This window comes from Pseudorca crassidens, chromosome 1, assembly GCF_039906515.1.
Source record: "Pseudorca crassidens isolate mPseCra1 chromosome 1, mPseCra1.hap1, whole genome shotgun sequence".
Taxonomy (NCBI): Eukaryota; Metazoa; Chordata; class Mammalia; order Artiodactyla; family Delphinidae; genus Pseudorca; species Pseudorca crassidens.
The window spans coordinates 14,292,834-14,307,250 of NC_090296.1; the positions used below are offsets into that span (position 1 = coordinate 14,292,834).

The window sequence follows — 14,417 nt, forward strand, 5'->3', positions numbered from 1 at the left end:
TAGAGATGAAAGGCTGCAGAAATGTTTATTGAATACAGTGCCAGGTTTATAAATAGAACTTATTTACAATTTCCATAGAGTTGGTCCCCCATCAGAGAGGTGGTTAAATCTCCAAACAGTTCATCTCACGATTTACAGAAACGTTCGAGTACATCTCCTTCGCAAATCGCCACGGTGAAGGGTGACTTCGGTAACAAAAGAACTACCACCATCTTTGCTACAGACATGTTTAATGAACATTATAATAGATTTGGAGAAAGAACACACACTCCACCCATGCCACTACCTTCTCACTCTGAGGAATACAGACAGCAAAGGATTTCTGTCTCCTACAGGGTAACTTCAAGGGATCAAAAAAGATAATAGTAACCGCCAGCTGAAGGGATAGATTAAGACACATTCGTGGAATCTAGTCACTGCCAAAAGGATAAATGTATTTAGGATATACAATAATTAATTCAAATGTTAAAAATAATTGAATGAACCAAGAGCAGACTTGACCAAATTTACATTCTTTGTTTAGGAAGAACTTCCCAGTATGCTGAGGGGCTGCTAATATGCTGCTACTCCGACGGGGCCACAGCAGCACGAGGCCTACTGGGCGGCCACGTGTTACAATATGGTTACAAGTACAGTCAGACATGCATTTATAAAGAGAATATAAAAATATGTACAGTAGCTAATTTTCAATGTGTTTTAAGTTGCCGAAAGACACCAATTTAAAGTGTGCAAAAATTCGTTTGTCAAAAAATCAGAAAAAAACCTTCCTTGGCAACAGTACATCAAAAGTCCATCTGAAATATCAAGATACATTTACCTTGCTTGACACCTACCCTGAACAGATGGAGAACAAAACTATGAAGGTATATGCCAAGGACTCAGCAGTTTTTTATGGCAAGTCTCAGGCTCCTGCGGGATGCCAGTTAAACTAGTCACTTTATATATGTGTGTGTGTATATATATATATATATATATATGTGTGTATATATATATATATATATATTTATAGAGCAGTTAGAAGTAGGGCAAGAGTTTACAGGAAGGTGCTGACCAACTTTCACAGTACTGCCACCTCATTCCAGCCATTTCCTCTCACAAACCCCTGCAGACTGCAAACACTCAACCCCTGGGCTGGTCGTCCCCCTCAAAGGCCAGAGAGAAAGGCTACAGTGGACTGAGTTCCCGGTGCACCAAAGTGGAACTCAGCATCCCCTGGGGGAAAGGTTTCTGGTTCCCGTACAGGATCCGGGCCATTCAAGAATCTGGTTTCAAGAGTAGTCTTTTAGGAAAGACTGCAGGACCACTAACATGGAGTCCACCCAGCTTCTAGAAAAACAACTTGGTGAAAGGGTAAGATAGAAGGCAAAGTTTCTGAAAAACAAGCCAAATCGCCCTCAACCCTTTTTAAAACTACCAGGAGGTCATCGGCCACAGGCCTGAGAGTGGGTCAACAGTCAGGCTACTTGACCTCCCTGCAAGAAACATCCAGGTTATTAACTTACTCGAAGGAGAAACCCCAGTCCTGTCTCACCAGAAGAAAACCCCCGAGGTATTCTGACATGTTCCTTCCAGATTCAAGGAGTTGTGAAAGCCAAGCCCAGCTCATGACGTCAACCTCTCTTCTTCCAACCACCGGGTCTAAGGACCAGCGGCAAAGGCAGATGGGCAGGCTCCTCTCCACTGCTCTGACCCACCCCTCTGGCGGGAAAACTAAAGAGCTGCAAAGTGCCAGAGAGACAAGAAGTAGGAGAGGGAGAAGCTGAGGGTCTCCGTAAAACAGCCCCGAATGCACCCATTTGGCTGCCAAGAGCTTCTCACTGCCTCACTAGCAGCCTGCCGCTGTTCCCTGGCAAAGTAAAACTTCTCACAGAAACACTCAAAATCCAAATCTCCTCGCTAATAAGATACAACCAAGTTAACACCCTGAAAAATGCACATTCAGCCTTCACTTCAAAAAGAGGTCTGCACTAAATCCAAACGCCTCTTAGGGAGCTTTTAAGCAAACCAATCCCACTGCAAAGACCAGTACCAGCATCTCTGAGTTTTGGTTACAGGTTTATCAAGAAACACAAAATTCCCTCTGGGCTGGGAGTGTTACTTTCAAGCTGGGAGCTAGCATTCGTTCTACTTGGGGGGTGGGGAAGCAAAGTCAAGTCAACCGAAAAAAACAAAAAGAAAAAGGAAAAGGAGTCTAAGGTAAGTATAATCATAAATTAAAAACTGTGAATCAAAAGGTGACTGGTAGTGTCTTTTAGGCATGAAAAGCCTGGCTTAGAAAAGTGACTGCTTCTACCACACACAGCGAGGATTGAATTACAGACACACTAAATCATGTCTTTTGCACAGATGGTCTCAAGTAGTTACATAAAACAGGTAATCAGCAGCACAATTGATAAGAACCCCTAAATACATGCTTGAGAGAAAGTGGTTTTTTTCCTTCATTAAGAGCTCTACCGCCTGAATAATCATTAAGTTACCATAATTCACTTTCCCCCCTCCCCCCCAGTGAAAATACAAGTAGACCTACATGTCCATAAATAAGATGAAGCAATCGGTATCTGCTTGGTTTTAGGCAAGGTCTCAGGCTCAGCAGTTGGTGCTGGGATTTCAGGAGGGAGGGAGGGAGGGAAACCCAATGCTGGGCTGTGGGCATTTAAAGGTACACTTGCCTCCCCTCCAACTGCCTTGTCCCCGTTTAGATCTCAGCTTTACAAAGCATTTAACACCACTTTAAGTTAATGGTCTTTTTATTGGAAAAAAAAAAAACTAGCATTTACAACTTGGAATGGACGTAAATTGTAATTTCTTGAACAGCAATGTTGATGGTTGTGCTGAAGTCCACAGCCACAGCCTACTCTGCTGGCTCCAAGTCATGGTTCAGAAGGTTTTAAAAACAGAGAGTCCAAAGATGCTCCCTTGATAAAGGTTTTTAAAAATTTGTATGAATGGTGATAGCCTGACACCCACTCCGCTCTAGCACAATGCACACAAGGCTAAACCAACACACGTGGGCATGCCACCAGGGTGTGTCCCGGTCACGACAGGTAGGGGCACGGGGAAGTTACAAGAGGGCCATCCTGCTAGTGGGGCTATGCCTGGACAGTTTCTCTTCCACAGCATCCTGAGGTAAACCAATCTTCAATGTCTGTTTTCAGTAAACCAGCTTTTATGGTTTATGGTAACAAATTGAACTAGAGCCCCTTTGAGCAGGCTTTGAATTTGTTTTTTTGTTTTTCATTTTTAATACAAACGCCTGACTGTGCTCAACTGTCAAGCTGCATGCATGAAAAACTGGCCAGCCCAAACAGTGTATTAACCATGAGCGGACGGACCTGCCAGGTGTCCACTAAGTGCTTCCTTATCATTAAGGTAGGACAAGTATTTATATCGGAAAACTGATGTAGCTTGATCTTTAGGGGACAGGACCACCAATCAATACATGCAGATTTTTTGTGTGTGTGGACAGAAGGTACTCTTGACATTCAGTTTTGCTATATAGAAACAGAATGAGTAAATGAATTTTTTTTTTTTTTTTTGCAAGAGGTAAGTAAAAGATCAATTTGATTCTTCTAGAGGGGGGAAAAAAGGAGTTGAAAGTAGGTCTTCATTTTGCAGTCATCATCTGTACGAATTCTGAAAAGACAAATAATCATAACTTTCGGTTATCTTCAAAAGCAGCTTTAATGAACATAACGTCTCTACTCTGCGTAAGGAAAAAAAAAAAAATCTAGTTCAAGCAGTTAACTTGTTTATAGATCCTAAAGGGAAACCTTAAAAACTAAGCTGAAGAAACTTGGTGTGTTACCTTCGTAGTTGACTTGTCCATCTCCATCAATATCTGCTTCTCTGATCATTTCATCTACTTCTTCATCTGTTAGTTTTTCTCCTAAGTTTGTCATGACGTGACGTAGCTCTGCAGCACTGATGTAACCATTGCCATCCTGTGAACATTCAGCAACTGTTACTGGTAGGGACTCATAGTGGTTCGCTGTGGGCAAGTAGGCCTTTGACTTAATTAAGCCCCTCAAGTTACTGCCAACTGTGTGTATGTCGACAATTCTCCATCTCCAGTTCCCACTTCTACCTACTAAACACATGCAGTCAGGCAATGCAGACACTGCAGGGGCTTTTGAAAAGCAAACAGAAATTGAAAGTCACAATCAAGAAACTTGGTTCAAAATTTCTCTACTATTTATTATGTTTACTCTCATCTGATAAGGTTACTACAATAAGTCAGGATATCTGAAAATGAGATTACAGAGGCTCAGGCAGTTAGGTAAGTGTTCTAACTAGAACAGAACGTTAAAGCTTTTAGAAATGACAGCCAGAAAGCCATATTTAAGCACAGTCTGCAATGCAGACGCAGGGTTACCTTGTCAAAGACTCGGAATGCCTCGCGGATTTCTTCTTCACTGTCTGTATCTTTCATTTTTCTAGCCATCATAGTCAAAAATTCTGGGAAGTCAATGGTGCCATTCCCTCAAATAAAAAAACAAAAGCTCATGTAAAATAAGCGCTCCAGTGACGCTACCCTGGAGTGATAGTTTTAGAACCACTTTATAGAACAGTAAGCATTTGCTAGGACAAACTGGTAAATTGTTTTATTATGTTGAGCCATCTTAGGTTTAAACTATTCAAATACTTCACAGGGCAATTTCATGTGATTCACTTAATTCAAACCAGTGATCAGTGCCCAGGATAGCATTTAATGATGCAAAGGAAAATGCACATACAGACTCTTGGCCACTGAAGGTTTTGTACCGTTCAAGAGGAAAAAAAGCCCACAGCAGTGCAAGCTGAATCTTTCTACTCCCAAGGGAGGCACCTGAGTTTGCCTTCCCCAGAGTTAGGGAGGTCACTCGGATCTAGCTCTGCCTGCACTAGCGATGCTGGTGAAGGTCCATAATTGGGCCACCAGGAATACACAATGTTTTTAGGAAAGAAAAGGATTATGAGCGGGAAAAAAGTTGACTTTGTTATGCCAGGGACCATGAAGTGTTGCAAAGTCTTCTCCAGGAGGCATTTCTCAGCCACATTATGGTAAGTCACCTAATCATGTTCTCCCCAACTCCAGTATCTTTATTTCCCATTAAGGGCAAGGCTCAAAAGTGTTTTCTCAGCTCAGACTATTAACATTCAGGAAACTTTGTCAGAAGAATCTGTTCTATGGCCAGTATTCCAAACAACTCCTCCTTTAAAACCAACAGCTCGATGAACACCCCAAAGACAAGTCACCAGATCAACAGTGTTACTTGAACTAAACAGAAACAAAAATTAAATTAGAAGAAAAAAGCCTTACGTTAAGTCACTCATTTTCACCAGTACCTTTAAATCAAAATAATAATTCAGAGATTCCTTCAAATCTATTTAGCCTCCAAAATTTTTAAGCATTATTGACATTCACGGAAGACAAAATTATTTGAAATGCTCTCTTACAGCCACACAGCGATGTCCTTAGGCATCACATTTATTCATTGTGAGTACCAGATTCTATACCTTGAGACAACTTTCCCCACCTTGTTCCATAAAACCCGAGGGCCTAATACACTTTGCCAGCCCCCAAGCAGCTTCCCCGGGGCTTACACAAAACATGAGAGAGCCACCCCACGCTCCCAGATGGCTGGTCACCCTTAGCAGTCAAACGAGACGGAACTATGAAAAACCTTTTTCCAAATTACTAAGGATGAAAACAGTCTTTAGAAGTAGTTCAAATGGGGTAAAACCATTGTTAAAGAGCTGACCCAAAACCCCTGCTTCTAAATGTATATTACCAGAGAAGTGTAATTCCATTTTATCACCTTATGATACCATATTTTTAATGGCTACTATCATGCCAATCATCAAGAAAGTAGTCTAGATCCAAATTGTTTATTCCTACCTCTTTTCAAAATTTACTAATGTTCTACAATGTCTGTAGATTTGATTAATTTACTTCAGTTTATTAAATAAATTAAAATTATTAATTTAATTGATATTATTTCCAAAAAACGTGTTTTCTTTTGGGGGGGAAGTGATCAAAAACGACTTACTGATAGAAGTGCCCAATAAAAGGTCTACTGTCCACTGTTCTGGAGTCCAGAGGAACGAACAACCAAATGGTGACCAACTGCTGGAGGGGTTACTGCTTGTCCCTTCTGGCTCCACATCCTTCTACTAGCTTCTATAAATCTGCTCCCTACAATCATCATGCACCCCACCTCCAAGCCTCAATGATCCTCAAAACCCTCTTCAATAAACACACGGACAGGGCTTCCCTGGTGGCGCAGTGGTTGAGAGTCCGCCTGCCGATGCAGGGGACACGGGTTCGTGCCCCGGTCCGGGAGGATCCCACATGCCACGGAGCGGCTGGGCCCATGAGCCATGGCCGCTGAGCCTGCGCGTCCGGAGCCTGTGCTCCGCAACGGGAGAGGCCACAACAGTGAGAGGCCCGTGTACCACAAAAAAAAAAAAAAAAACACACTGACAGCTCACACTGTACTCACTTCCACATGTTAACATCTGAGAATGCTCTTCCCCCACCTCACTTGGGTTTTTTCTCCTCTTAGAGACAATAAGCTTTTTTAAAGGTCTACGGCTATTTATTTTTACTTTCCCCATAGGACTCAGTGCAGACTCATGGGCCAGTTGATAAAAGACTGAGCTGTAGGTCATGGCGAGTGGAAAAGAACAATACTGTGATCCGATCCAGGAAATATTCTAGACAGTGAGCAGGGCGAAAGGCAGGCCCGTAATCTTCTATTTTAATTGTCAGTGGCTGTAAGGAAACCACAGAAAGGATCTTTGCACGTTTGCCTTGATCTGGGGACCTGAAAGACAATCTTTAATGTCTGAACTTGAATTACACAACGCTGGCATTCGTTCATAGTGCTAAAGCCCTTACCATCAGCGTCCACTTCGTTGATCATATCCTGCAATTCGGCTTCTGTTGGGTTCTGACCCAGTGACCTCATGACAGTTCCAAGTTCCTTTGTTGTGATGGTGCCATCGCCATCTTTGTCAAATAGGGAGAAAGCTTCCTTGAATTCTGAAAACAAAAGTTTACCTTTTAGAATGAATGTCTTCACCCAACCCAGCCACAGCACGCCCTTTCCTTAACTTGCCAAAGCAAGCCATCCAAGTTGTGCAAGTTAAGAGAAACTGTCTGCTCTTTATCTGCTGAAACAAAGATCACAGCAGTTCTGTTGGATTGGCCTTCACACAGTAGTCCATAGAGCACACGTCATTCCTGGTAACCAGTTCCATAAAGCCACAATATTGTCACATAAGGAAGGCTAAGCTTCAACACACTTAATTTAGTCCTAAGTCCAATCTGACAAGTGAAGATTGGTCCACATGTTCCTTTATGGTCCCTTCCTGTTAAATTTCTACAGCCACAAGAACTCCCCGTTTCACAGCCATAGGAAGAGGTGGTTACCAGAAATGTACAATCCCACGTAACCAGTGTGTTCTCTCTACATGGCATTCAGAGTATTTCAAAGGCATTCCTGGTTTCCTAAAGAGAAACCATCTCAAAAAAGTCCTCCAGGGGCTGCCCTGCTGGCGCAGTGGTTGAGAGTCCGCCTGCCGATGCAGGGGACACGGGTTCGTGCCCCAGTCCGGGAAGATCCCACATGCCGCGGAGCGGCTGGGCCCGTGAGCCATGGCCTCTGAGCCTGTGCTCCGCAACGGGAGAGGCCACAACAGTAAGAGGCCTGCGTACCACAAAAAAAAAAAAAAAAAAAAAGTTCTCCAGGGAATATTAAAAGCTAAAATATAAACTAAACCATTCCCTTCCCAATTATTACAGTGGTCCTGACACTTATTTCCATCCGTTCCCATTTAGAATAGCAAGTACAAGCTTTCATGGTGAATTACTAAAAGACCTATGGCATAAGAATTCTAAACTACATTTTTGCTACATTTTTGTAGCAGGCTCCATGCAATCTCATTATATACAAAGCCTGGCACACCGTGAAGCATAGTCAAATACTCCAGAGTATAATATGTGGGTATTCTTAGTTCTACTTCCTTTCTCATTATCTCCAAAACGCTGACAAGGAGTAACACTTGACCTAAATATCTCTGCTTATTGTTTTCATTTAAGTAAATTCTTAGAAAACTGCTCAGACTATAGGGGGAGAGGACAGAGGAGTCACCAGAACTGAGTCTGCCTAGTTCCGGTCTACTGAAACTCCCTGAAATCATCAACTTACCAGCAATCTGTTCTTCGGTCAGCTGATCAGCCTACATAGAAAAAGAAAAGGTTATAATTCAATCCACCAGAGTTTGATCGAGGTCAACATGGTTTTTCCAATTACACTTTTAATAGTGATCTTTCAAAAATCAATCTCAAAAAAAAAATCAGCTGTTTGAAAACTTCAGCAAAGTCATTTAATAAAAACAATTAGAATAAAGGGAACCCTTTACGCTATTTTAAAAACAAAGGATGGCAAAGGAAGTGACAACATCTCATTTCGGGTTTTCTTCTCTGGGCCTATGGCTATACGCTCTGCAGTCTAACTAGGAAGGGTCAGTTCATAGTTTGAAAAATGGCACCTCTAGTGGCAAAAGGCCCACTGCATCGGCTGCAGGGGCAGGCTCTGAGAAAGAAGAGCGCCACCTACTGCACCAGGGGTGCCACAGTCCCCGCTTCCATCCAAGAAGGGACCCAGCCTGCTGCTGCTGTCACCGCAGCCAGGATTGGGTCCAGGGGCAGACTTTTAGTGCACCTTGCGCATTGCTGCAGGCACTCCAAAGCTCCAAACTGGCATTACATAATGTCATTGGGTTGGATTAACAGGCTTTTATATCTATTTTATGAGACACAATTCAATGGAAAAAAATATACAGCAATGGGTTATCCTACCGACTTCATTCTCACGTAACAAGTGCTTTCCAATCATTTAAATTAGGCAGCTATTTGTTAAAAGCCTAAAATTTAGAACAGCTAAATGCCCTTGGTCAAATTATCCTGACTCAGGAGCCAGGAAAAAATGGAACTGTCCTACAGCTGAGCTGTTAGAAAACTGCAAAAATTAAGTACAAAGAAACTACATAATAATTATTGAGACTGCGCCCTCCCTTTTTTGGAGAGGAACTATTAACTTTGTTAGAGAATATTTACCTACTTTATGGATGACGTAAGAGCTGCTCATAATAGAAATACTTGACTAGAGGTGGTAACGGCCACGAAGGTAATTCTCACTTGCATTATTTGGCCTCAGCAACACTGAACCTGTGCCTCCAGCCAGGGGAATTCGAGATCTCAAGGAGAGCTGATATGTATTTTTATATTAATGAAGGACGCCTAATGAAGCCAGTTCCAGAATAAGTCCTATTAGAAAGCTGACGGCATTAAGTTTATTCTAACTCATAAGTGAAAGCTTTCACAATAGGAATGATGTTCCCATATACTGATTTACATCAGACACTTATGTTTTCAAATTAGAACTGGGTCTTCCTTCCTTTCTAACCCAGACATAGCACGTTGGTCTTCTTTATACCGAATGAAGGAGACACGATGATTTACGTAATGCCAGGGCAACGTCTGTCTTGCACAACAGGAAGCGCTGCCACACCTCGCAAGAGAAGCTGTCACCTCACCGTGGAGACAGTCTCACCTCGCCGCAAAATTCTCGCATTAGAGTGGTTATCGAGAGCATCAGCCTTCCTCGACAAAGAAATACACGCCGACCACCGGACCGCGCTGGCCTTGGGGGCGAAGGTGCGCTGAACCTGCCGGGAGCCACCTCCCCACCCCGCCAAGCCAGAAAACGCTGTGGGTGATGTCAGCCCTGCCCGCCGAGAGAGGAAAGGGGCTATGGAAAACACCCAGCGAGGCGCACAGCCGCATCTGGCAATCTAGAGGCTGCAGAGAAAGCGGAAACGTGGAGGGCATCTCCCTTCGGACTGGGAAGTGGCTCGGGGCGGAGAAAACGCCGGGCGAAGGGCCGGGCAGGGGAGCGGGCCCCGAGTGCAGGCGGGTTCAAGGGGGCGCCGCCCTCCCAGGCCAGGGAGACCCCCACTCCCACCCCCAACCCCACCCCCCGGCTGCGCGGCAGGCGGAGGCCCAGTCCGCCCCGCGCCCCCCACCCGCTTCTGCTCCCCGAGGCGACGAGCCCGCCGCGCCGCCACCGCCTCCCAGAGCAGAAACTTTGCGTCTCTGCTGGAAGCCGAGCTGCGCGCCAGCTCCCTCCTCCCCCGCCTGTCCCCCGCCCCAATTAGCGCGAGCCGAGCGCCTCCCTCGGGAAGGGACCTCCTGGTGTACCGAGGCTCCCGCACGCCTTTACTGCCGCCCAGGGTGGGGGGCTGCAGGGGGACGAACCCACGAGACACGAGCCCCGGCCACGCCGCAGGGCCCCGCCCGGGTGCAGGGCGGCCGGCCCGCCGCTTCCGCCCTCTCCGCCCCCACCCCGCGCCTTCCTGCCCCCACCCCACCCTTCCCCGGCTCCTTCCTTCCCAGCCCACGCCCGCGCCGCGCCCCCCGGGAGGGAAGAGGAAAGAGCGCCGGGAGAGAGCGCCCAACGGGGATAGCAGTGTTGGGGGAAGGCTGACGGCGCCCCCCACATCCCGGCAGGAGCAACGTGCGCCACCGGCTCGCTCCGGCCCATTCATTCTCCGCTGCCCGCCCGCCCAGCTGCCTGCGAGCCAGGGTCTAGTGCCCGGCCCCGCCCGGCTCCCCCGCCCCCCGGGGCAGAGGCGAAGCGCTGCGGGCAGCCCGGGTGCGGCGCGCTGGATGCAGTGGTGCGGACTGGGGGAGGGGGGTGGATGCAGATGGCTCCGATTCAGCTGGGGCCAGAGCCCCAGCTCGCGGACAGCCCACGGCCAATCCCAGCTCCAAGACGCACCAAAATTTAAATGAGGATCCCTGGCCGAGGAAACCGAGATGCAAATCCGGAATGCATCCTAAACCGCACCTGCTTCGTAACACCCAGAAAAGAAAAAAAACCCAACAAAGAAAAGAAAAAGAGGAGTAAAAAATAGTCTGAACTAAAAATTGGGGAAGAAATCATGGGCCGGCAGCTGCTACGCCGGCGTTTGCCACTCCCGACCTACCATGGTGCGAGCAAACGGAGGAAGAGCAGAGAGAACAAGGGTGGCTGCACCTGCGCCGGGGCTGTGACCGCAGGGGTGCCTCTGCTACTACTGCTGCTGCTGCTAAGGCGCTGTGAGCGCTGAGCGCTATGCCACCGCCACCGCCGCCACCGCCGCCGCCCAACTGCGAGTAACGGCTCCGCGTCCGCGAGACTCCCAGCACCACTGTCGAAGTGCGAGCCTGCGCTCCGCGATATATATACGGCGCTCGGTATCCCTCCGCCTCAGCCGCGGCCGCCTCGTTCTGAGCTGCGCTGCGAGGGCCGGGCCTTGGCCACTCGGCCCCGCCCCCAGGCGCGCCCGGCCTCCCGCCGGCCCCTGCGCGCAAGCCGCGGCGGGCCGGGGCTGGAGACCCATACGCGAAGGGTGAGGGGAGAGGCGCAGGGTCGCGGGACAGGTGCGGCGAAGAGTCCCCGGAGATGCTCACCGGGGCCGGGGCGAGGACGGAACGTCAGCATAGCCCCGACTTGGGGCGGCCCTGGGCTTCAGAAGCCCAAGGCCCCTCACCCCAGCCCCACCCCCACCTGTGGGCCCCCCTCCTACCCCCACCTCACATCTCCTACCGCTCCGCTGGGGCACCCGGGTGCCCCTGGCCCCTGGCCTCGTCGTCCCCAGCTGGCCGCCTCCGTTGGGGAGCTGCGGGCGGTCCTAGGGTAGGGGGCGGCCGCGGGGAGCTGGGGACAGGAATTGACCGCTCTCCTTCTGCTGCCGGGGAGAGGGGTCTGGAAGGGGAAGGGCAGTGTGCCTCGTGCAAGAAATTGGTCAGACGTTTGCTTTTGAAAATTTGAAGTAATATCAGAGACAAATTAATATATGCTCAGTTGCTAAATCTGTGTCGTGTTCATATGCTTAGCCAGTCTTATTTTAATGTTTTTACGTTTCCACTGAATTTTTTTTTTTTTTATGCCTGAATAATCTCCCTCTCCTACTGTTTGGTTCTCTTTTTCCTGTGGAAAATACTATTCATCCTGACCCCAGTCTTACTGAAATTAATGTATCTGTGCATCTTCTATAGACTTTAAAACACATGCTTTAATTTTTTTGTTTGTTTGGTTTTGGGTTTTTTGTTAATTACCTGGTCCTGAGAGAGATCAGATCTTTACTCATACGCCCGTACAAACAAAGAAGGAGAAAAATAGATACATAGAATCCCCTAGATTAGAGCTAGAACACACAGCTGACTGACTCTACTATGGAGCTAGACCATTCTTTAATGTACAATCTTAATTATATGCTTTTTCAAGTAGTATTTTAATCTTTAAATTTACTAATGTTTTCAATTTTCTGTATACTAGAGAAACGACAGTACCAGTTGTAAATTTGAAGCCCAGAACTTTGTAAAAATCTTGACAAAATGCTGCAGTTTCTTTTTTGGCCAAGGCAGAGCACAGAATTTGATCTTTTGTTTACAGGGCCTGAGCAACAGTTGCAAGTTATCATTTGCTTACTGTTTCAGAGAATGTGGCAAAGTGTGCGATTGACAAGCTCTGCTTGAAAGGGCTTTGCTTGGTTGTGTTTGTTTCTGGCTTTGACAAAGTCTGCAGAAAGATGTAAAACAATGGAAAATGTTCAGGCACATTGTAGATGCCCCAGGACTTCTGTGATAACCTCAGACAAGCATCTGTGGAACTGTTCTTACTGATATTCCTTCTGGAATGCTGCAGAAAGGGTGAACCTGCTGTACGATTTAAAGAGAAGCTGTAGCAGCAAGCCAGGGAATGGTACTGCCTTCCCTCTGCAGATGAGAAAGACATCATCCAGTTAACACATCTACCAGTCACTGTCATTGTCATCGCCATCGTCATCATCATCATCTTGTGCTCACAGGGGTAACCTGAGTGGAAATAAAATATATGTATATATATTTTTTAAATGTATATATTAATAGGAGAGTTGGAAATAGGGGGAAGGGACTAATATAAAGTCAGTTAAAAGAATATTCAGTAATACAGTGAGTTACAGTCTAAATGGCTAAACACACTAAGGGAATTTGTATTCTTTTGCCAGGTTTTCATACAGTAGTTAATTAAATACATTTTAAAACTTGGCATACGTTGTGTAGGTAGGGGGAAATAGTGGCCTAGAAATAAAATGTGTTTGTTAAGGGTTTATTACCTTCTAATAGTCTTCCACGCCTTATAATTAAGTTGCTACAATGTATGGTTTTGAAAACCAGGCATTTTCTAAAATAATATTTCTTCCTCTATCATTTAACCTATTTCACCCAAATAAAACACTGTGAACCTTTTTCATGATTTTACTTGCTAAAAACTGTATTTCAGAATCATTTTACTTATTATAGTAAAATTCATTATTGTGATTCTTCATATTTTACCAGCTAGAGTTCCCTTTTGGTAATTCTTTAATGTATCAAATCACATCTTAGCTTTCAAGTCTAATTGGATTTATAATGAGGTCATGCTTTACTCAGTTTTACGGCCAGTTTGACACATTGAAATATAAGAAGGTCAAGTGACTTGCCCAAGATCTTGCTCAGGGGCTCTAATATTAGATTATATATTAGTGAAATTAATACCTGAAATTTTTAAAGGTACCGTGTGAAGATTTACCTGTTTCCTGAAGCAGGTTCTTCCGACCACCTAGATGATCACTGGGTGTTCATTAAAGATTTCTTTAAGTGAATAAACTTCCTAATTTATGAAAAGATCAAGAAGAAAATAAGTCACATTATTATGAACTCATAATTTACTGAGAACCAAAAAACTATGGAATATTTCATAATATTGATAGAAAATGGTTATTATTATTTATATAAAGTAATATTAAATTGAAGAAAAATAGAAAGAATGCAACCCCAAGTCAGGAATCTCAAGTTCGAATATCATTTCTGTCACTAACCTGATTACTCTACCTATCTGAGTCTAACAGAAAGAATAAAAATGTAATAATTTTACATACTCAGGGGTAAAACAAGAGGTTTGGATTTAATCTAAAAATTCCTTCCAGCTGTAAAACGGTGTGCCTGAGATTATAATATATGTTATTATAAAATATACATGTATAATATATATTATACATTATTTCATATATGCGTGTATACACACAATTATACATATACTGAAGATGAAGAGGGCAAATGGAGAAATGGGAATGGCTTAAAAGTTAACATTTGCTGAGCATTGGCTATGGCCAGGCTCTGTGCTAACTGTATTATTTCATCTTCCTGCCCATCCTGTGAGGCCAGTGTCATTATTATCCTTATGTAGAAATCAAGGCACTGAGAGATTCAGTGATTTGCCTAATTTAAGTGGTGGAACCCAAAAATCTATTTCAGAGGACCAAACATGTAAGCATTACACTATATCTCTTGTAATTTAATAGAA

At 45.0% G+C, this 14,417-nt stretch overlaps 1 protein-coding gene across 1 annotated transcript; it reads right to left on the reverse strand.

The window, feature by feature from the left end:
* Window positions 1-2,729: 2,729 nt before the first annotated feature.
* On the reverse strand, window positions 2,730-11,251 carry CALM1 (calmodulin 1). Its single transcript, XM_067727903.1, has 6 exons — window positions 11,035-11,251; window positions 8,193-8,223; window positions 6,881-7,024; window positions 4,373-4,479; window positions 3,806-3,941; window positions 2,730-3,633 (listed from the first exon to the last, which is right to left on the reverse strand). Exons 1-6 carry the CDS (start codon window positions 11,035-11,037, stop codon window positions 3,605-3,607), a joined length of 450 nt encoding a protein of 149 aa, XP_067584004.1. The 5' UTR covers window positions 11,038-11,251; the 3' UTR covers window positions 2,730-3,604.
* Between the last annotated feature and the right edge of the window lie 3,166 nt (window positions 11,252-14,417).

Bases quoted from the DNA above. Each gene is read 5' to 3' on its own strand.
- CALM1 (XM_067727903.1), bottom strand. The intron at 3,942-4,372 runs GTAACCCTGCGT...GAATGTTCACAG, and splicing joins CATTCCGAGTCTTTGACAAG to GATGGCAATGGTTACATCAG. The intron at 3,634-3,805 runs GTAACACACCAA...TTGTCTTTTCAG, and splicing joins TGGACAAGTCAACTACGAAG to AATTCGTACAGATGATGACT.